Below are 24,208 nucleotides of genomic sequence, written 5' to 3' on the forward strand. Positions count from 1 at the left end.
TATTCCTGGGAGATTTTTAACTGGAAGAAGGACGTTAGAAGTTCTTTATGATTCCATTTTCCACAGTTGTTACCATCAGTTGTCAACAATAATTTGGGAGTTTAGCAGAAGAGAAGCAGCAAAGACTCCATTACTCTTTCCAACTGCCATAAAGAATTTGCATCATAAAAATACCTACTGAATTACTGACTTGGTCCTCTGAAAAAGGATACAGTAAAACAGGAATGTTACAGTTGAGCTTGGAAAATGGGAATTCGAAAAATAAAAATCAAGGCTGAAGTAAAACAACAAACTTGGTAGTGCTTTTAAAATCATAACTTCATTGGCAGAATTTACTCACTTTCCCAAGTATCTCAGGCATTTCTGTTTAACATCCATATAATGTGCATTAGGACGTAGCATATCACAACTTCAGTGTATTTTAAAATAAGACCTATGATTTTAGTAGATTCCGTGGCTACAAATCTGGTTTAAATGCTCTCAAAATAACACTTAAGAGCATCTGTTTAGCTCAGTTGAAGTTTCAAGAGCCAATACCAGCTGTTGGGGAGGGGGACGGGATTCCACACATGTGTTATTCAAATCCTAGCCAAAATTTTTTTTTATTCTTTTAATGATGTCTCCAATATCAATAAGGGAAAACAAACGTTAGAATAAAAAAGAAAAGAAAAAAAAGAGGGGGGAAAAAAAGGAAAAAAAAAAAGACTACTTACTCAAAGCTTTGACGCACGTGACTAAGACCAAAATGATCACCCTCTCCAATTCAATACAGTATTAGCATACAGACAAAAGGCATTTAAAAATCAATTTGGAGTTATTTCTAGTGGGGGTTGCCCGATCCTGGCAAGTTGAGGAATGAGAATATTCCCAACATTAAAAGGGCACTCAAGTACTTTTCCTCTTTTAAACAGCAATCTTATTTTCACAGGGAAATCATTCAGTGGCATTGTTTTGGTTTTAGGTGTCTGTCTTGCCAGGCAGGGGCCGTGCAAAAGGGCTACATCTATCTTGAAGTGTGCACAATGGCCTCTCTGCGGCTTGCTCTCTGTTATTGATCCTTACAGATGCTCCAAGGCCCTTCCCCCACCCACCTTTCTCCAAATCCCAACCCCCCATTCTGAAAGATAGCTTAAGAAATAAGACTTCCTGCCTAGCGACTGGCAGGGCTGAAAGACCAGATTGTATGACTCCACAGATCAGGCCTGCCACAGTGAAAGCTTGAATAGAGTTAACCCTCTGTGAACTAAAACAAAACATTTGTATGCCCAGCTGTGACAAAGGTTAATTTAAATGGACAAGGGCCCAATATCTAAAACCAGGCAATGCTTTTTTTACAGTAGCATTTTCACTGATTTCTTTTTGTTTTTTAAGCTTTCGAAAACCTCCTTCAGTAGGGTAATTCATTATGCCTTATTAGAATTTTGTATGGATGATTCAGGTGACATTTTAAAAATTCACTTGTTTTATAAAAGTTCTTGTTTTAGTACCATAGTTATTTTCTGCCATTGAACAGCTAAGAAAAATTGAAGTTTCAATATTTAATTAAGAACTGAGGGAGAACTTTCTGTTCAAACATTTTTTCTCTTTCAGAATGGGTGGACTACGTATGGCTAACAGATTCAAACTGGTAGAAAAATATCCAAATCCTCCAGATCTATTCCCTCCAAACTCATATAACTATTGCTCTGGTTGGTATCTCTGCTTATCCCTAAGCTACTCCAAGGACTGAAAGCAAATCTTACTTTGTAAATTACTCCCTTCTGGAAAAGCTAGTATATCCAGATTAGTTTAACAAAGAATTTCTGTGCCTACTGGGGGAAAGAGAGGAAGTTGTTCAAGATAAAAAAATATCAGATCATGCATGTAATTGATAATTTTTATAAACTTTATTGTTTCCGCCAACTTATAATAAAAACCAATGAAGCAATGCTAGTAAAGTGCTGGGGGAGAATTTATAAGGGAGCATTACAATAAAGTATTACTATAAAGAAGAATTTTGTTGTGAGACAAGTTCCCATTTCTCCAGTGTGTGCATCCTCAAAGTAAGAATTAAACTGCAAAGCTGCCTATGGCAGATGTTAGGCATGCTGCAAGGGGGTGGGAAGCTTTGCTAAGAAAGCATTTCATAGATGAATGTCATTCCTAGAAATATACCAAGTGCCTCAAAGAATCTGAAACTCTTTTGGCTATAATTCAGCAGTGCGTACAAGAAACCAAACTTTTGGTAAAGTCTTAGGCTCTATATAAACACAGTGAACAAATACAGCAAATCTTTAATACTAAGATTCATTTTCTAGCTGTTTCTTTAGCTGCCTATGTCTTTTCTGCCCCAAATAATAAAGCTGCGGCACACTGGGGTTTTTCACACAAGAGGCTATTCCAAACATACAAATTCAACACTACTTGCTATTAATGAGAGAGAGAGAGAGAGAGAGAGCAAGAGGGATTGAGAGAGAGAGAGAATATATCCATTTTAAAATCAGTCCACTTAAAAAGAAATTAGCAATAGCTTAGTCTTATACCATAAAGTATCTAAGTTTCCCCAAAGGAAATGAGGTTGCCTTATCAAGGTCTCAAGACCCCAATACTATCTATAATTAACAGTACTAAATAAGGCTTTGGCAGATGGCGAACTGGATTAGGGAATTTAAAATATAAACAAAGTCTGCCAAGAAGTAAACAGAACAATTTTTTAAAATGTAAACTTTACCTAAGAACTGTGGTGTAAAATGAAATTTAAGATTTTTTTCAAGTCACTACAAAATTTCAATACATTTTTTCTTTCCTTTCTTTTGCTCATTAAAAAAAAAAAATCATCAATCACAATAACCAATTTACTACAGTTCTCTCTTGCTTTTCTCCACTTCAAAAACATTTACAGTCAGTTGCTATTTACACAAAAACTTGTTGGCTGAATTCTGCCAAGACAAACACAAAAAAGAACTGGACTGCCTCTCTTCCCTCAAGGCTGCTATCTGCTCTAAACCTTCAAAGTAAATTTCTAAACCTTAGATTTGAGCCCAGACCGAAACAGTCTGCTCCCTTACCTTCCCATGTCTCCATTTCATGCTTCTCGGAGTCTGTTGGGAAGTTCTATTGCAGCCATGAAGAAAAGAAGATTACAAGACAAGTCCAGCCTGATGACCACTCTTCCGACACTTGGCCAATTTCTCTCTCTTAGCCCGAACTACAACAGTCATCCTCACAGGTCAGTTTACAAGCCAGTCATGTGATTAGAAAGTTCAGGCGCTAAGGTCACAACGTGTACGGAGTTCGTTTATTACCAAAGGTTATCTAAGTGGAACTGATAGACTTATTTTCTTTAGTTAACAATACTGCCTACCATGTCTCTCTGAAAACTATTATGGAAATATTTAGTAGGAAATACTCCTCCAGTCTTTTTTAAAGCTGAGATCCTTAACTTAAAAGGCAGTATTCTAGAAGGACCTGGTTTTCATTTAGAAGAGTTCCAGTCAGTATGTAGGGGTTCTTCTCTCGTTTCTTTCAAGAGCTATTTTATATCATATTCTTTTGTAATTTGAATTAAAAGTTTAGAGTTAGAACCTTTGGCAGAAGAAAAAGAAAAATACAAAGACTGCGTGTTATGCATGTGTTGGGAGGGGTAGGAGTGGGATTCCCTGCTTTTTGTCATTATAATAAACAATGACAAGGCAAATTCTTCTGAGAAAATTAAAATGTGAAGCTCTGAGTTATTTGCAGGGTTCACTTTAACTCTGGCCCCTAATTTTCATGCTGTGGCTAAACACACTAGTTTGAAATAACGTGGAGAGAGGGAACTAGGTCTGCAAAATCCTTTTGGAAAGTAAAGGTTAGAAATTTCACCCCCCATCCCTAGTCAAGAGTGTAAATCTTTAAGCTTCTTGCTTCATTCCTGTAAAACTCCTAAGACATTAAGCAATCATTATGCTATGCCTCCTTCATTTGTGAACCATACCAGTAACACATGGCAGAGCGCATCACACCAGGTGTGTGGATACTTGCTCAAACACTGCCACAGATCTGCAGAGGCTGGCAAATCTGAGCCATATGCTAATGACACATGATGTCAAACATTTAGCTATCCATTCAGATATCAGAATACAACATCAGGGCAAGTTCCACTGAGAAGGTGGGATGATCAAAGAGAGACCAGTTACCAGGGACAAATGCTTTTTAACTTTGCAGTGTTTCATCCTATAATCTCCCTCAATATCTAGGTTAGCCTTGGAAATAACTTAAAGGCTAGGCACATTTTACAGCAGTATTCTATAAAAAAGGAGACTTTTCTTCGGGGTGGGAGTGGAACCTGTCACTGGCAGCCATATAATTGAACGGCAAATATTGCTACCACTATCACTAGAGGGATTTCCCAACCAAGAGAGAGAACACTAAGTCACCTTACAATGTAGGGCCTAATGGGAAAGTGATCAATGATTTAGAGGAGAAAACGTTATAATTTGTCTGCCTAATAAATTTTCTGCCCCTGCTATCACACACGTCACTGCAACACAAACATATCAACCAGCTTTCCCATGCTTATTCCCATTCAGACAAGAGATTAATAAAGTGTAGTAAACCTCTGCTTTACTACAACAACCTTTGGAGGAAAATATAAAATGGGGAGCTATTGGTCAACCTACTAATATCAGGACTGAAGCAGCATTCTTGATTTTAAAGGGTGCGAAAGTTAGTCACTCAGTCATGTCTGACTCTTAGCCACCCCATGGATTGTAGCCCACCAGGTTCCTCTGTCCATGAAATGCTCCAGGCAAAAATATTGGAATGAATTGCCATTTCCTTCTTCAGGGGATCTTCCTAACCCCAGGGACTGAATGCAGTAGTGGGTCTCAGTAATAATCCTTGATGTACCCATAAGCCTGAGAACAAATCTTTAACATAGTTTAAGGCAAGTAAGTCTTATCTTTAGATATTGAGTCATATTTCTTCAATATCTTCAGCCCCACAAGTTTTTTGAGAGCCCTTTTTAAGTTCTACTGGGAGGAAAAGGCAGAGAACATGAACATGCACCTTAGTCACCATGCAAATGCAAAAGACAAACCTTAAATCTAAACTCAAGCTCCCAAGATTGTTTAAACAACTATAGTCAAGAGAAATCATCTAACAGACTAAAGGGATTCACGTAATTTATCAGTGGAAAGCAGAGAAAAGGGTAAGAAATCAGCAACATTTTCTACTTGCTAATACTAGCTTTGTAATGTAGAAAAAAAACATTCAACCAACACGTGCAATATTTGCATACTGCATAACTAACAGAATTCAAAAGCTAAGTTCAAATTATGAACAGCAGAACCTCAGTTAACCTTGTAAGAAACTGGTTCACTTTCATTTTAAAGATGGGGAAACTGAGGCCCAAGAAAAGGAAAAGAGCAAGTCATCAGACCACTTGGGAAGAAATCCAAATATCCTAGGTCCCTCATTTCCTCCATAATGTCACATATCTTGGAAAGAAAACAAAGCCTCTTTTTAGATGCCACTATTCAACATTATTTTCATGTTTGTTATTCAAATGGCAACTTTCAAAGAAGATGGCAGATTTCTAAGCTGAAGGGGGTAATCAAGATGTATTATGTTCAGTCCTTCAAAGTAAAACAAAAGATAGCAATTCTAGTGGCTACACAATCACTGGAATCATCTCAGTCTTATTTGCCTTCAAGAAGTTTCAATGATAGTCTGATGCAAAGTGAAAGCCATGTGACTACTGATAGAGAGGGACTAGTTAGAATATCTCTATCCATTTCAGAAAAACAGAATTATGCAGAAAATATATTCAATTTCTTTTTAACCTTGAAAAACCACACACACAAAAAAAGCCCAAGGTCTCTAGTTTTCATCTGTCAGATGCTTGATTGCAGACATTCCTTATGGCAAGGACAGGAGTTTAATTCAACTAACCATGAATAAGGAAACACAGCCAAATGAAGACCATACTAACTGAGACTAACAAGCAAAGTTCTCGAGTTCAGGGAAACAATAGGAGCAACCAAGAACATACCTAAATATGATTTCTACTTTTGCAATCTATTCCTGGAGTTGGAAAGAGGAGTCTATAGTTCAGGAAAAAAAAAATAATAATAATAATCCAGAGCCACAAACTAAAAATATTTTAGAAACTAAAGACTAAGGGTTTTCATCCAATCCTACAAACATTCGTTGAGTGCCTCCTATGAGCTAGGCACTATGCTGACTGAAGTGACAGAAATGAGTATTATGAGATTCTTACCTTAGATCTACATGTCAGGGAAATGGAGGAAGGAAAATTCATTAGATTGGAGTGGCATGCCACAGAGAGGGAGCTGAACCTTGGTGTTCAACATGTAGACAGGCAGGAAAGGTATTTCAGGACTTGAAGGAATAAGAATCACAAAAGACTTTTTAATGCTTATGATATAAAATCAGGAACTAAACCTATATGAAGAAGAGTAACACGACTGGCTAGAAAAAAGACTGCAGGATGTAAGAATAATCTTGGACTTCCCAGGTGGTCCAGTGGTTAAGAATCTGCCTGTCAATGCAGAGGACATGGGTTTGATCCCAGGTCCAGAAAGATTCCACGTGCCTCGGGACAACTAAACCCATGTGGCCACAACTACTGAGCCTGAGTGCCTAGAGCCTGTACTCCACAAGAACAGAAGCCACGGCAATGAGAAGCCCATGCACTGCAACTAGAGAGGAGCCCTCCCTCGCTGCCACTAGACAAAGTTCACAAGAAGCAAAGAAGCCCTGGAAATAATATTTTTTTAAAAGTCAAGGGCAATTTTTAAAAAAGAACAGCCTTATAAGTACAAGCAAATGCAATGTATGTACCTTGTATGTACTTTGACTGTGATTTGAACAAATCAATTGTAAAAAGACATTTCTGAAACAATCAAGTAAATTTAAATATGAGTCCAGTGTTTACTTAGATCAATTATCCACCCACAAACTGAAGACTAGGAAAGAGTGAGCCCTCCTTTAAAAAATCTCCATTATTCTCCAGTCAGGATCTTGTACATAAATTTTTAAAGTATCACAGATAAAAGTATGAATAAATCAGTCCCTTTGAAAAAAAGAAGAAAAGTAACAGATATACAACATACAAACATAAACACAGTCAACTATTCTGTCTCTTGAGAAGTCTAAACTAGTTGGGACTTATTCAACCCATATGGAACCTCTGCCTACCATCTTCACAATTAAGCCCAGAGTTTAATGCAAATAAAATACTGCAGCTCTGAATATAGGAATAACTCAAACTGCTGTGAAGCAACATGTACAAATGAAGTAAAAAAGATCACAGCGGTAAAAAGCAAGACTTGGGGGCTGGGCAAATGGCCAGTCTTTCTTCTTTGGTACCCCTAAAAAGGAAGACCACTTGAAACCCAGTAGTTTCTGGATAGACTCTGGCCTACGCCCTGACTTCTCATTGTTGTTTCATTTGTCTATCCATGTATTTGCCTGACAGGGTGAAAAAAATGGTCAGATGACACAGGAAGAGTTTTCTGCCTACGAGTAACTCACTTCTGTGTAAGTGAGGACTCTGGACAAAGGTATGCAAGATAAAAACTGTAGCCTGAGCTGTGACTAGTCAACAGCTCCCAGGCTCCCTATAACACAAAAATCCACAATCCCAATGCCCTTTACAATCTAGCCCCTGCTGATCTCTCCAGCTTCACTTACTCCTACTCCCTACAAATACCCATCACTCCTGCCGTACTAACCCACTTGTAGTACAAATATGCTAAGCTATAACATTTGCCTGGAATAACTCCTCTTGCTACTTTCTTATAGATTCCACTAGCAATTACTCATCTTTCTGGACTCAATTTAAATATCAGCTCCAGTAAGGTATTTTAACACTCCATCCTCCCAGCCCTCAAATCAGACAGTCAAACCACATTCTGTTGCCATGCTGCCTGGATCCCTGGGGCTTCCCTGGTGGCTCAGAGGATAAAGCGTCTCTTCCTGCAATGCCAGAGACCTGGGTTTGACCCCCGGGTTGGGAAGATCCCCTGCAGAAGGAAAGGGCTACCCACTCCAGTACTCTTGCCTGCAAAATTCCACGGACAGAGGAGCATGGTAGGCTACAGTCCATGGGATTTGCAAAGAGTCACACATGACTGGATCCCTAAAATATATCATGATAATACAAACTACCTACTGTTTTTACTTAACCATTCTATGGGGTTGGCCAAGAAGTTTGTTTGGGTTTTTCTGTAAGGTATTTCAGAAAAACATGAACTTCTTGGCCAACCCAGTATCTTTCTTATTAGTCTGAATATAACCCCAAAGAGTAAAGCTTTGGTAATTTCAGAGCACAGTCTTGTGTTTAGCATATATCACATAGCAGGCAGTTAGAAGGCTTTTGGTATGTATGTTGTGTAGGTGAGCAGGTGGTGTGCAGCTTTTTTTTTTTTAATTAAACTTAAGAGTGCATTCACAGTCTACTTTCATTTTCACATTTTCTACCTCTTCCATCTTTCCTCAGAGCAGGTTTTTTTTCCCCTAAACAAACTCCATTTATGTGTCAGGCCTTCTCTTTTAAATATGTTTTTTCATTTGTAAACCTGACACCTTACCTTCCAATAAAGAAGATCCAGCACTGGTAAGAAAAGATTTCTGGCCAATATCTCCTATTTACTGAGTTCCTGTATTAGTATGCAAGGATATGTTGCTAATGATCTTCTGATTAACATACATAATATATACATGTATCTCCTAGATTCCAAGCTATATAGAGACAGGGGCTATGCCCCTTATTCTTGTTCACCATTGTACACCCAGTGCCTGACACAAAGCAGGTGCTCAACGAATATTTTGTTGATTAGAGGAAGGAAGGAAAGGAGTTGCTTCAGAAAGCAGGAACATGGGAGAGGGAAATAAAATCCTTCAGGAATACAAATATTCACAACAAGATTGCCCTTGGCTATTCCTGCAAAGCCAAAACCAGTTCACCCAGCCTCAATTCCAACTCCAGTAAATCCTACCCATACACAGAGCTCTCCTCTAATTGAGGGACTGGGTGTAATAAATCTGAAAACCAACAGGACCGGTTGTAAACCGGCCAAGTGGCAATCCTACCTACAACCAGTTCTGTCCTTTCTACTCTACCAGAGATTGAACCTGACTCTCTAAAGATAAGCACACAGAAAAGAGGAGGCGACAGGGCTTAAAAATCTTACTTTGGGGTACAGTGCAGTTTCAGCTGGCAAAGGGACTGATTTCTATCAAATAAGATATAACACATCATCACATGAGTCAACTACACATAGCAATTGAGCTCTATCCTGGGTCCTGGACTCATGGATTGCTCCCCTGAGCCTCACATCTTATTATCCAACTGCCTTCTGGGCATCTCCAAGATGCATCGATCATATGCACCTCAGATATGTCCAAATATGTCTGCCCTTTGAAACCTGCTCCTCTGTCTCAGTGTGAACAGCGCAATCCAAGCCAGAACCTGGAACTCTTGACTCCTTTCTCCCTTTTAGCCCACTTACATTCAAGACCTATCATTCCTGTCTTTCCTGTCCCCTCAAAAGCTACTAAATCAGCCACTCTAACCAAACATGAGACAATCTGGATATCCTTTTAGAAGAATAACTACAATTAACTGAACAATGTCACCATTGAAGGATGCCAGGGAACTAACACAACATTTTGAAAATTATTATATACAAAAAAGGGAAAGAATCAAGTATTTACCCTGCTTTTCCTAAGTTAAATACAGCATAGGGTAATCAACAGCAATGGAAAATTTTCTCTTTGAAGAAACATTCCAGCTAATAAGTGAACAAGAAATACTGGAATTAGAATGCTACTATGAAATAATAGGTCCTAGATACTGATCATCAACAGCTACTAACATAACAAAAAAAGAAAACAAAAGGTATATATCTTCTGATTGAAGAACTCAGTATCTCGCCCAGAAAGTAGAATCTGAAGATGATTAAGCCTCTATATCCAGCTACTAAAATAAAAGTACTATAGACTTCAGAGAAACACACTCATCTATATCAGGAAGCCAATCAGCAGAATTTGGGTTGTGGTAAATTCAACAAACCAAATCACCCAATCTTGTAAACTAAATGAGAAGGAAAAAAAGAGATTGAGGAGAAATCTCAATCTCTATAGATTAAAAAAAAAAAATCTTCAAGAGATACATACTGGAATGCTTATGGATGAGATAATACTTTGGAATGCTTCAAAATAACATGGGGAGGTGAGGGAAGTAAAAATATGGATGGGGTAAGATTAGTCACTGGATGATGATTATTGTGGAGGCTGGGTACATGGGTTCATTATACTACTTTGTGTATTTTCTGTGTATGCATAACAATATAAGGTTGCTGTTGTTCAGTCACTAAGTCATGTCCGAGTCTTTGTGATCCCATGAACCGCAGCACGCCAGGCTTCCCTGTCCTTCACCATCTCTGGGAGTTTGCTCAAACTCACATCCATTGAGTAGGTGATGCCGTCAACCATCTTATCCTCCGCTGTCTCCTTCTCCTCCCCAACTCATACATTTATTTTCTTCTCTACCGTCCTATTCTTAGCCACCACTATTTCTCACCTGGCTTATTTTGAGAGCCTCCTTATAGGTCTGTCTTGTTAGCTGTTTTTTTCTACCTTTCCACTTTGTGTGCATGCGTGCGAAGTTGCTTTAGTCGTGTCTGACTCCTTGCGACCCTATGGACTGTGGCTCACCAGACTCCTCTGTCCAAGGGATTCTCCAGGCAAAAATACTGGAGTGGGTTGCCATGCCCTCCTCTAGTGGATCCTCCCAACCCAGGGCTTGAACCCACGACTGTCTCCTGCATTGGTAGCTGGGTTCTTTTACCACTGGTGCCACCTGGGAAACACTCTTTCCACCAGGTGTGTGTGTTGTCATCACTCCAGTCATGTCCAACTCTTGGCAACCATGTGGGCTGCAGCCCACCAGGCTCCTCTGTGCAAGGGAATTCCCAGGCAAGAACACTGGAGGAGGCATTCTACTGCTCTCCTACGTGCTCTCCTCCAGGGGATCTTTCAGACCCAGGAACTGAATCCGTATCTCTTATGTCTCCTGAACTGGCAGGCAGGTTCTTTACCACTAGCGCCATCTGAGAAGGTCCTTTCCACCTCTCCCCTCCCAAATTAATTCTCCACTCTGGCTGCTTTCTAAAACTCAAATCAAACCATACACTCCCATTTAAAATCTGTAATTTCTTTCAGAATAAATCACCTTCCCAATGCTACAAGAGACTTCCTGATCAAACCTCTTGTCAACCTCTCCATTTTCCCTTCTCATATTCCCAATGCTCTCAATGAACAGTGCTATTTGCAATTTCCCAAATGTGCCTTTGCATGCACTATTTTCCTCCTGCCTGGCTAGTTTCCATGAAGTATTTAATTCTCAGCTAATTCAGATATATCTTCCAAGAAATCTCCAATTCTTACCTGCCCTAAAGGTTCTAATCCTATGAATTTCTGTAGTTTCATCATTGGATGCCTGCCTGCCAGTGGATCTGTAACCATTCCAAGAACAGAGACATAATTTGATTCATCTCTACATTCCTGGTACTTACTACAGAATCTAGCACAAAATGAGTACAGTCATCCCTAAGTATCCACAGGGGATTGGTTCCAGGACCTTCATGGACACCAAAATCCATGGGTGCTCAAGGTCCTCATATAAAATGGTGCAGTGTTTACACATAACCTATGTACATCCTCAATACTTGAAATCATCTCTAGTTCACTTATAATACCAAATATTGACACAATGCAAATGCTATGTAAACAGATGCTGGTATGCAACAAATTCAAGTTTTGCTTTTTGGAACTTTCTGGAATTTAAAAAAATTTTAATATTTTTAATCCATGATTGGATGAATCCATGGATGTGGAATCTGCAGGGCCAACTGTACTTGATTTGTATTTGATGAATCAAAAATAAAGTTAAAAGGCCTAGACTTCCGAGGAATCCATAACTCTACAGAAACAGATAATTACAATAAAAGGCAGCCTGAAATTGGATTGCTATACAGGTATATGTGCGCAAAAGTGCTGGTTGTTCAGTTGTGTCCAGTTCTTTGCAATCCCATAGACTGTAGCCTTCTAGGTTCCTCTGTTCATGAGATTCTCCAGGCAAGAATACTGGAGTGGGTTGCCATGTCCTTCTCCAGGAGATCTTCCCAATTCAGGAATCAAACTCACATCTCTTTTGTTTCCCGCACTGGCAGGTAAGCTCTTTTCCACTAGGCCACCTGGGAAGCCCTTTTAAGTATATATTTGTCTCTAAACTCATCAAGTTATATACATTTTTTCATATATCAATCATACCTCAACAAAGTGATTTTTTTAAAAGGTCATTTTCCCTTCTTTTGTCCAGAAGTAGAGACAAAGAATTAGGCATTCTGAGCAGGTCAACAATGAGCAATTCCTGTTCTGTGCCAAGCAGAATGTGAGTGAGTCAAATGAGTCAAAGTTCTGTCCTTGAGGAGTTCAAGCCAGTGGGAGAGGAAGACACATTTGTCTTAGAAGAGGGGCAAAATATAAGGTGTGCTCAGAAGAGATGTACTTGCTTTTCACTGGGGTGGGAGCAGCTTATCACTGTGTTCTTAGCGCCCAGTATATATTTGATTATTTGATGAACTGAACAGAAAGTCTGGAAGGGTTTCCTGAAGAGAGTAATAACTGAGTTGTGTAGCTGTATTGTTCAGCTAATAGTATCACAGAGACTTTTGCTTCTTCAGATTTTCAAATAAATCTAAACAAGGGATTAGACACCTAAAACCAGATGTCAGGTAAAGAGAAAGAATTTCCATTTGGTGAACTGGATCACTCCTCTCTTCTGTCCCCAACTCTCAACAGTTCATCCAGATTTCAGGGAATGGACCTAAATTTGGAGCAGAAGTAGTGAATTATGCAGAGCCTTCATTGACTTCAACCTGGAAGCAGCTGTATGAGGACAAACCAGTACAGAAAGCTGAGAAAGAATCACCCCCCACTCCCCCCAGGCCCACAGAGAGACCAAAGACTTCCAAGAAATGCTTTCCTGGGATTCACCAAGCATCTTCTCTTGGTGCTTGGACCAAACACTAGCATCTTTGCAGGACTCAAGAGTCACTCTAGCCAAAAAGAACAGTATCAGGGCTATGGGTAGTGGGAGTCATATCTGAACACTTGCATTAGTAAACTCTTCTCTTCTCAGTTACTTAACTGGGTTAGCAGATGGATCTGTTTCAAATCACATCAGTGTAAGAATTTGCCTGCCAAGAAATCATATCCTTAGAAATTACCTAATTCCAATTTCTTTATCCTATAAAGAAAGCAAGTTTCTCCATGTATCCTATCAGTGTTAATGCAAAGTAGTTTAGGTGATTTTTTTTTTTTTGCATCTTCCATCACACACTCATATACATTTGTACAACATTTTGCCAAATCACTTTTGGCATTATTTATCAAAACTAAGTCTATTCTTTAAAAGGCACATACCATTTTTTAATCTCCTCGCGACCCCATGGACTTGCTACCCACCAGGCTCCTCCAACCATGGAATTTTCCAGGCAAGAACACTGGAGTGGGTTGCCATTTCCTACTCCAGGGGAGCCTGCTGACCCAGGGATCAAATCTGCGTCTCTTGTGTCTCCTGCACTGGCAGGCAGACTCTTTATTGCTGTGTCATCTGGGGAGCCCTATTTTATTTTTTTAATAGCAATTTCAATTCTAGAAAAGTATCCTATAGATGTACTTGTTCAGGGATGAGAAAATACTCACTGTAGTACTGTATATAATAAATAAATGAGAAAAGAAATTTTATAATCTAATAAAGCCATTAATATATGTAGCTATTACCAAAAATGAGGTAAGTCTTCACAGTATTGCCATGTAAAAAAGTTTGCAACTTATTGTTAATGAAAAGAGATCAGTTTGATCTCTTTTATGAAAACTTAAATGTATTTAAAAATACAAAAAGTTGCAAATGGACTTCTGCCTCTGGCCAAGATGGAATAATGGGAACTAGTTTGGCCTCCTGACTAGAGAAGACGGAACTGGACAAAGTATATAAAATAATGGTTTTCCTCTACTGATTAGGGATAGCAAAGAACAATGATTCCTAAGGGGAAACAAACAAGGAAACTCTTGTGAACATCCCACATAACTGCCTGATGGGTTTCAAGAGAGAGCATCATGAGCACTCATGTCGGGTCCAACAAGTCAATTCTAAAGCTGAGGATCTGGGGTCTAGGTGGCTGGAATTACCAGGGCAGAGGGCTGAGAGAGGGAGAGCACTTCATGGAGAGAGCATGACTGAGATCTGCAGAGAGTTCTCCTGAGTCTTCAGCTGAGGACAGATGATTACACATATGTGAGGAAACTACCCAAAGCTAGGGAAAGAACCACCCAAAAGGAGTAGGGGAAATTATTTTCAGGGATCACAAAAAGCCAGGAATAGTTATTGTTTTCACCAGCCAGAGTAGAAAATGCTCAAGATTACTGAATTTATTTCCTGAAGATCCTGATTAGTATTTATATATCATCAACAACTGGCCTTCAAGTATCCCCCTAAAAGCATTGATTGTCTTCTCAGGTTAGCTACTGCTGCATTCAATTCATACAGGGTAGAATCTAAGAGAGGTTGTGATGGTTGCTTTGGGGGATGAACCAATTATAAAGTCAAGAGGAGCCAAAGAGGTAAGCCCAATAGTTGGAGAGAGCGGATCCTAAAAAATAACTTTGCCTCAAAACACTGACTTTGAAAAAATTCACAAATACAAGCAGAAGTCCCCTCTGTAAATTGGTTTAGTACAAAAATGACCATAAAGGTAACAATATCATAAGCCCTCTTAAATGAACTGATCATCATACTGAAATTTTCCCTTTTTTCTTGGATGTTTTTCAAGCTTCTACAACTCTGCCCAAAGCTGGGCCTTCCCATTCACCATGTCTTCTTTGCAAGAGACACCCAAATGCATTAACACAATCCTTTTGAGCATATTCCTGGAAAACAGCTCTGTACAATAATACTTGTCCTTTTGGTATTAATGAAATAATTATGAATTTGAAGTATGATATTGCCCTTTTAATGGTGTTTTCTCAGTCTTGGTGAAGTTTATTTTGCATAGAAATAATATACTTGAATTCCATTGAACATCTCTCTTTTGGTCAAGTTAATTCAAAATTGGGAAACTTAGATGCTTTATCATTTAACATTGAGAACTCTCAAGATAAATGCAGCATAAAAAGAATCTTCTGAACTTCTAGGCTAAGACACTGCAGTGCCATTATCTTAATGGCTAATAAGAGAAGTTAAAAAGAAAATGGGTAGGGTACTTTTTACAGTAAAGGATTCATTATAAGAGTCTCAGTAATCTAAAAGTCAACACCCAGCAGGATAGGCCCCACAGAGGCTGCTGGTGGCAGGCATGTAGCTGGGGTTCTGGAATGAGAGCCACGGACAGAATCAGAGATGAAAGCCTGGTCTATGAAAGGCTCACTCAGCTCCCTTAAAACTCTAAATGTGTATATGGAGAATTCTACAAAGGCAAGGCACTGGAAACTGTGAAAGGCTATCAGGCCAGCAGCGTTTATTCCAGCTTCAGGAAAGCTCTATTTCATTAAATTCTAGTTATCCCAACCTTCTTCCAACCCTCTCTGTCCTCTCAGAAAACACTGAAGAAACATTTGTGAGGCATACTGAGTTTCTTCTCTTTTTGTTTATTTCAGAAGGATGCAAAAATTTCCATGCAGATACTGAGCCATAAATCTTTTTTAAGGAGATAAACAACAGAAGAACGATATAGGTTAAGAGTCAGATGTTCTTAGAATTTGGGTAACTAAAAAGAATCGTAGCTAGAATAACTGGAGCCAGAAAATTCTCTGCAACTTGTTGCTTATATAATCTCAGTTTCTTCACCCATAAAATGGGGATCATTATATCTACTGTTCTAACTCAAAAGTGTTCTGAGGAACCAACCAGAATGTGTGTGGAAACATTTTATAAACAGAAGTGTCAAACAGTTATTTTTAGTAAAAACAACAGGTACTTTAAAAAAAAGATAGTTAAAAAAGGACAAACACAATTGGAGCAGAGCAGAGAGAAGGAAGGGCAGCCTGGTCCCAAGTCTATAATCCCAAAGTAATCATTACTAAAAGGTAATAGTGCTTTTGTTTTTATTATCTTTCTGAATTAAAGCTTCATTATTTTTCCTTTGGCAGTAAAATGGGTTGACAGCTCATGAAACAAGAATTTCATGAGATATACAGGAACTAATCACATATACAAAGTAAACTAGAATATTATTAGAATAAAAAGTGAGAATACTTTTTGTTTTTAACTGTTGAGGGGAGGGAAAGTCTAAGCACAACATGAAACCCAGACATCATTAAGGAAAAGATGACTGTATTTACTTTTAGATAAAACGTCTAACTTCTGACAGGCAAAGCCACCCAAACACACACACACACATTTACAAATATGAAGAAATCCTACAAACAAGGATTAAGAAAAAGGTAAGCAAACCTTCCAATGGGGAACTAATATGATGAAACAAAGATGTCCTAAAATGACTATCATGTCAATAAATACTAATTTATTTAGTCACTAATAATAACTCAAGTTAAAACAACTATTATATACTACTTCTTATCCATCAAATTGGCAAAAAAAATTTTTTTAATGCTGAGAATATTTCACTGGAAAAGGCTTGAGAAAATGAGTATGCTTACACATGTTGATAGCTGATACACAGCTTGAATATAGCTTATAGTACCTATCAACATTTAAACTGCACACTCTTTGATCCAAAGATCCTTACTACTCTATCTTACAAAAATACTTATGTTCACAAAGATGTATGTATATGGATGATCAATGGAAAGTTACAATTTTTAAAAGCTGGAAGAAACTCAAATTTTTTCAATACAAAAAAAGCCAAGAAACAGGGAAACGATTAAGGAGATAAGAAACCTGACTATTTTAGGCCTTACTTGGTAATTTTGCAAGATTTATTCTGGATTTTAGACAGGCTGTCATTAGTGGGCTACCCCTCCTGGGCTAAACCAACAGCTAAAAGTCAAGTGGTTGATCAAAATCTGCTCAACCAGACAGCTGCTTCCAGAGCACAGGGGCCCTAGGCTCTAGGTCAAGGCTCAGACTAAGAAAGGATAATAAACAATCTATCACGTCACATCAGGAATGGTGTCTTCCCAAGAGCTGAGCAGGGTCTGACAGCGATTATTTGAGAAATAAGGCTGATCCTGAACTTGCATGACCCTGAGAGTGAATGTTGTCTTAAATTTTGTATTATAGGTGTCTCATTTGCTTCACTCTAGTCCTGATGTTGAAAATAGCAATTTACTTGTTAAATGACAAGGATCAAGATATATGAGCCAATACTTTTTATTCTCATCCAAATGTTGTGTGCTTAGTTTTAAAAAACATCAAGTGGGTTTCTCAAAAGGCTCCCTTCCCTCCTTACGGTTAGTTAAAAAGAAAATTCTCAGAAATATCATAACCTGTAGTTGTCACCATCCTACTGAGGGGGCATCATTTGAGGTAGAGACCTATACCAAGGAGGCAAGTCAGTCTCTCATCAAATCATACAAAGCAATATCTATACTCTATCTGACCTATTCTATTAGGTGAAAAGGCTGCCTAGGAAGTTCCCATCATAGCTGCAGTGCCTGTTTTAGACAGTTGCTACATACGGCACCACCCTTATTGTCCTAGGAAATCAGGTCTGCACGAGGACCACACATCACAGCAATGTTTTTCAGCAGGCCACTCAAATGTCAAGTATTTGTTTCAGGAGAAAATACAGATATACAACAATACTAAAGAAATATTAGGCATACTATTTTACTAACTGTATTAATGAAATATCAAGAGAAATCATCCTAGCTTTGACAACTAGTCTTGAGGATTTCAGATTAGCCATTATATTACTTAAGATGTATGTACCATCGCTGCAACTGGTACATCCTGCTTGGTGCTTTTTTGGGATAAATATTTTCATTCTTTTATGTTGTCTTTTACATAGCCAATTTTAGCAGCTGTAATTATAATCCCAAGTGTTGGGCATCTAGGTTTTATTCTTTTGCTACTACAGATATCTGGGCTTCCCTGGTGCCTCAGACGGTCAAGAATAGGCCTACAATGCAGGAGACCTGGGTTTGATCCCTGGTTTGTGAAGATCCCCTGGAGAAGGGTATGGCAACCCACTCCAGTATTCTTGCCTGGAGAATTCCAGGGACAGAGGAACTTGGCAGACTATACAGTACACAGGGTCACAAAGAGTCAGACATTGACTGAGTGACTGACACTCAACTATAGATGTTACAATGAATGTCTCTGTACTTGTATATTTTTCAGTGATTGATGAATTATTTTCATAGCAGAAAGTCTTAGGATTAGTTCATGAAACTGGAGACTAGAGAGTTTGATGACTCTGGCTCTATATAGCCTTGTCAGTTCCTCTAGTGGTCAGACCTATCTAAACTGCTCTAGGTATCCTACAGTCCACCAGCAGAGGGCAGCATCTCCCAGAATAACAGGGCCAAGAGATGAAGACAGGAAGCATGGAGAGTGGAGAGGAAAAGACAGCCAGAAGACAAAGGCAAAATCTACAAGAAAATGCTATTCATGGCTCCCAATGTCTGAAAGATGTAAGATGTGGTAGGCCCTGGCTCCTGCAAGACAACTATCCAAAACTCTGTGTCCTTGATTCCTTTATTGGCACCAACATGGAAAACTTACCTCCCTTTAAACAGGTGTATATAGCTCTATACTGGCCACAGAGACCATGGCAACTTGGATCCTGCCAGTAGCAGAGATGACAAGAGCCGTATCTTTGGAGAGACTAAAAAAGGATAGTATTAGGCTGCTGGTCTCACTTTGGTGGCCTTCATTGAAGGAAAGAATGGAAATGACAAGCACATGTATCTATCCCAGCTGTCCAAGTTCTCATCTCCCTTTCTCGGCTTCACTTTAAAGTAAGTTAGGGGCAAGGCAAGGATAGCGCAGCAATGAGGTGAAAGGTAACCAGCAGGCCAGAGCAGCTAGAGAATAGGCCTAAGAAAATGGGAATAGCTGTGGCTGAAATGTCTTGGTGTTCATTTTAAAACATCAAACAGGTAAGTCAACCTAAGTTAACCTGAATTACAGTTTGGGTTACTCCAATATTGCACCTCTTGAGAGCCTAGATAAATGCCAAATCCTGACCTATCAAAAGGCTGGAAAATACTTAAATTTACCAGCTATTCAACACTGCCCTTCCCTGATATGTTAACTTCTCTCTAAAAGTTTATATGATTGATAACATATAACCACATTACAAAGAAAATAATGCAACACTGAAATGGCTGGGGAAAATAGGCTCTCTTATATGCTTATTTAAAGGGTGAAGAAGTCAGAGAGGGTTATTTACCATCTTCAGTGGAGAGATATTTAGCAGCACCAAAACTGAAATGTACAAAGCCTGTCATTTGGAAATTTCACTTCCAGGACGTAAGGCCACAAAAGTAATACCACCAGAAAGCAAAGTCTTAAATACAAGGATATTTGCTACAGCCCTATTCATAATAGGGGGCTTCCTTGGTGGCTTAGCAGTAAAGAATCTGCCTGACAATGCAGGAGACGTGGGTTCAATCCCTGGGTCGGGAATATCGCCTGGAGAAGAAAACGGCAACCTACTCCAGTATTCTTACCTGGGAAATCTCATGGACAGAGGAGCCTGACGGGCAGTCCATGGGGTCACAAAAAGTCGGACACAACTTAGCAAACAAGCAGCAACAATTCATAATAGAGGGGGAAAAAAGCAACCAAATGTCTACTAATAAAAGATGAATTAAATCCTGGCTTATCTATTCATACAATCATAAAAATGATAGATCTATAAATCCTACCATGGAATAATCTGTAAGACAAATTAAGTGAAATAAAACAAGCTACAGAATAAGATAATTCTTGTTTTTAAAAAACTGCATGTTTTGGAAAGTCTCAAAGAACATACACCAGAATGCCCAAGCTCAAATTCTGGCTCTGAGACTTATTAGAAGAGTGACTTAACATTTAGTCCTTAAACTTCAGTTTCCTCATTCATGAAATAAAGAAAAATAGTATCAACTTCAATGGATTATTTCATATATATGCTATATGAAATAACTGAATTGAATATATAAGGCAGCACAATGCCTGGCATACAGTAAATGCTCAAAACACTTAGATGCTAACAATTATTATTACTACCATCACCACCCCTGGAAAGTGTAATTATGGAGGTGACTCACTTACCAAGTTTCATACTTCCCTATATAAAAAATTTTTCAGAACAAGCATGTATTACTTTTATAATTAAAAGATACATCTTTATACTCAAGAGAAAAGAAAACACATGTCCGTAAAAAGACTTGTATGTAAAAAAAAAAAGACTTGTATGTGAATGTTTGGAGCAGCATTCATCATAATAAAAAACTGGAAATAATCCAAATGTCCATCAATTACTGAATGGATAAACAAAATGTATGTACAGTATATCCATATCATGGAGTCTTATTCAGAAACAGAACTATACTATGACATGAACAAACTTCCAAACCATCGTGCTAGGTGAAAGAAGCGAGACATGGAGAACACACGCTGTATGACTCCATTTAGATGAAACGTCCAAAAAGGCAAATCTAGAGAGAAAGATTACAGGGATTGCCTGGATCAGCAGTTGGGAATAGTATTAACAGTTAAGGGACACAAGGGACTTTACTGGGATGATGATGAAAATATTCTAAAAATGACTTAAGGTAATGGTAAATTTCCCTGGAGAAGGGAATGGCAACCCACTCCAGTATTCTTGCCTGAAGAATTCCATGGACAGAGGGGCCTGATGGGCTACAACCCACGGAGTCACAAAGAGTCAGACACAACTGAGCGACTAACACAATGACATGACACAAATGGTAAATTTACTAAACATCACTATTTTACACAGTAAAATGTGCCTAAATGCAGTTGCTTTTTAAAAAAAAAGTTGGAAAAAGGTATCCTTATAAACCGCGCATTAGTCTATGCTCATACAAAGCTTTGCCCCTTGGAAAAAGATTTTCATATGCATTATTCTCTTTGACCCTCATAAGCAAGAGTAAGGATCATCCCTGTGAAGAGAAAAGGAAAATAATGCTCACAAAAGTAACATAACTAGCCTACAGCCACTGTTAGCAAGTAAAGCTACTGGAGCCCAGCTACTGAACATAACTACATCAATAAACATGTTAGCAGAAATGTGCCAAGACTGCAAGGTCCAAGAATAAGCACCAAACAGTGATCACACCTTAGCTGAATACTGAAGGACAGGGGTTTCTATTTTTTTTAACTTTTTGAGTAAGTGTATATTTACAAAATTTTATATAAAAGGTGCTTTTCCTCCGTTATACACTCCACTAAAACTGAGGTCATTAAAGACTAATTCCCAGAAGCAACAAGATACATCCTTTTTTTTTTTAACTCATAAAACGCTCAGTACATAATTGGTTCAATGTATGATTTTAACAACGATGAAAAACAATTATAAATTTTAAAAGGCTTAAATTGAACATTATTCTATTAATAAATGCATCCTGTACTTCATTTTGTATAGAAAAACTGGAGGCAAATGACAAGAGACAAAATTCAAACCATAAACTACATGGAAGATTCTTTCTCCTCTCCCCCACCTCACTTTTTCTGGACAGATGGTTACTTTTCAGCATTTTGCTTAAAAGTACAAAAGGTCACCTGCATCTACAGTCTCTATCGGCCTTCCAAGCATCAGGCAAACAATTAACAAAACAATGAAGGCCAAGTACACCAACCAACAATCTCCCTAGAGCTTTCTTTTACTGACTAGGTCCAGAGAACTGCAGTAGTGCAAGGTAGGAAGTTAGGCATGACCAATAGGCGTGGCCTAGCCGAAAAGGATGCAAGCTGATCTCTAAACCCCATACCAGACACGCCCCAGAGAGCTCACAGATATGCTACAAAAATACCCACAGAAACTTTTCCAACTCCTGTCCATGTGCCCTAGGCACACAGTGGATACAAACTAACCACAGGAGCTTCTCCAACTCCCGCACATGTCTTCAAATAACCTTAGGCAGTTAGGAGCCAACTAAGGGTTTGTGAATATTCTATACATACATACATAGATTATAACAGATTAATTATGGGAAAGACACGCACAACAGAACCTATTGTTGTGTAACTTGCAACCATCAGTCGGCCTTAAGCATACGCCTATTTGCATTCCCTTTTCACATTGGTATTGCTCAGTCTCTCAATCCTCTCCAACTCTTGGCAACCCCAGGGGCTACAGCACACTGGGCTTCCCTGTCCTTCTCTATCTCCTGGATTTTGCTCAAGAAAGGCAATGCCAAAGAATGCTCAAACTACTGCACAATTGCACTCATCTCACACGCTAGTAAAGTAATGCTCAAAATTCTCCAAGCCAGGCTTCAGCAATACGTGAACCGTGAACTTACAGATGTTCAAGCTGGTTTTAGAAAAGGCAGAGGAACCAGAGATCAAATTGCCAGCATCTGCTGGATCATTGAAAAAGCAAGAGAGTTCCAGAAAAAACATCTATTTCTGGTTTACTGACTATGCCAAAGCCTTTGACTGTGTAGATCATAATAAACTGTGGGAAATTCTGAAAGAGATGGGAACATCAGACCACCTGACCTGCCTCTTAAGAAACCTGTATTCAGGTCAGGAAGCAACAGTTAGAACTGGACATGGAACAACAGACTGGTTCCAAATAGGAAAAGGAGTACGTTAAGGCTGTATATTGTCACCCTGCTTATTTAACTTATATGCAGAGTACATCATGAGAAACGTTGGGCTGGAGGAAGCACAAGCTGGAATCAAGATTGCCAGGGGAAATATCAGTAACCTCAGATATGCAGATGACATCACCCTTATGGCAGAAAGTGAAGAACTAAAGAGCCTCTTGATGAAAGTGAAAGAGTAGAGTGAAAAAGTTGGCTTAAAGCTCAACATTCAGAAAACTAAGATTATGGCATCCGGTCCCATCACTTCATGGCAAATAGATGGGGAAATAGTGGAAACAGTGGCTGACTTTATTTTTCTGGGCTCCAAAATCATTGCAGATGGTAACTGAAGCCATGAAATTAAAAGACACTTACTCCTTGGAAGGAAAGTTATGACCAACCTAGACACCATATTAAAAAGCACAGACATTACTGTGTCAACAAAGGTTCATGTAGTCAAGGCTATGGTTTTTCCAATAATCATGTATGGATGTGAGAGTTGAACTATAAAGAAAGCTGAGCGCCAAAGAATTGATGCTTTTGAACTGTGGTGTTGGAGAAGACTCTTGAGAGTCCCTTGGACTGCAAGGAGATCCAACCAGTCCATCCTAAAGGAGATCAGTCCTGGCTGTTCATTGGAAGGACTGATGTTGAAGCTGAAATTCCAATATTTTGGCCACCTGATGCAAAGAAGTGACTCACTGGAAAAGACCCTGATGTTGGGAAATACTGAAGGCAGAAGGAGAAGGGGACAACAGAGGATGAATTGGTTAGATGGCATCAGCGACTCAATGGACATGAGTTTGGGTAAACTCCGGGAGTTGGTGATAGACAGGGAGGCCTGGCATGCTGCAGTTCATGGGGTCACAAAGAGTCAGGCATGACTGAGCAACTGAACTGAACTGAACATGTCCATTTAGTCAATGATGCCATCCAACCATCTCATCCTCTGTCACCCGCTTCCCCTCCTGTCTTCAATCTTTCCCAGCATCAGGGTCTTTTACAATGAGTCAACTCTTTGCTTCAGGTGGGCAAAGTACTGGAGCTTCAGCATCAGTCCTTCCAATGAATAGGACAGATTTCCTTTAGGATTGACTGGTTTGATCTCCTTGCTATCCAAAGGATTCTGAAAAGTCTTCTCCAACACCACAATTAAAAGCATCAATTCCTTGGTACTCAGACTCCTTTATGGTCCAACTCTCACATTCGTACATGGCTACTGGAAAAACCATAGCTTTGACTACACAAACCTTTGTCAGCAAAGTGATGTCTTTGCATTTTAATACACTGTCTAGGTTTGTTATAGTTTTTCTTCCAAGGAGCAAGTGTCTTTTAATTTCATGGCTGCAGTCATCATCCACAGCAATTTTGGAGCCCAAGAAAATAAAGTGTCACTTTCCACTTTTTCCCCATCTATTTGGTAAAGAAT

The 24,208-nt window shown here is 39.0% G+C and overlaps 1 protein-coding gene across 3 annotated transcripts in view; it reads right to left on the bottom strand.

Moving 5' to 3' along the window:
- NR6A1 (nuclear receptor subfamily 6 group A member 1) overlaps positions 1 to 24,208 on the bottom strand; it is a 215,270-nt gene that overhangs the window by 62,324 nt on the left and 128,738 nt on the right. Inside the window, exon 1 of one of the 3 annotated variants that reach the window (XM_043469529.1) lies at positions 3,048 to 6,038. The exons of the other annotated variants lie outside the window; for them this stretch is intronic. Within the exon in view, the coding sequence (XP_043325464.1) occupies positions 3,048 to 3,063 (16 nt within the window). The 5' untranslated portion in view covers positions 3,064 to 6,038. Of the gene's footprint in view, positions 1 to 3,047; positions 6,039 to 24,208 lie in introns of those variants that run through there. 3 annotated transcript variants of the gene reach the window in all.

This window comes from Cervus canadensis, chromosome 5 (genome assembly GCF_019320065.1).
Source record: "Cervus canadensis isolate Bull #8, Minnesota chromosome 5, ASM1932006v1, whole genome shotgun sequence".
Taxonomy (NCBI): Eukaryota; Metazoa; Chordata; class Mammalia; order Artiodactyla; family Cervidae; genus Cervus; species Cervus canadensis.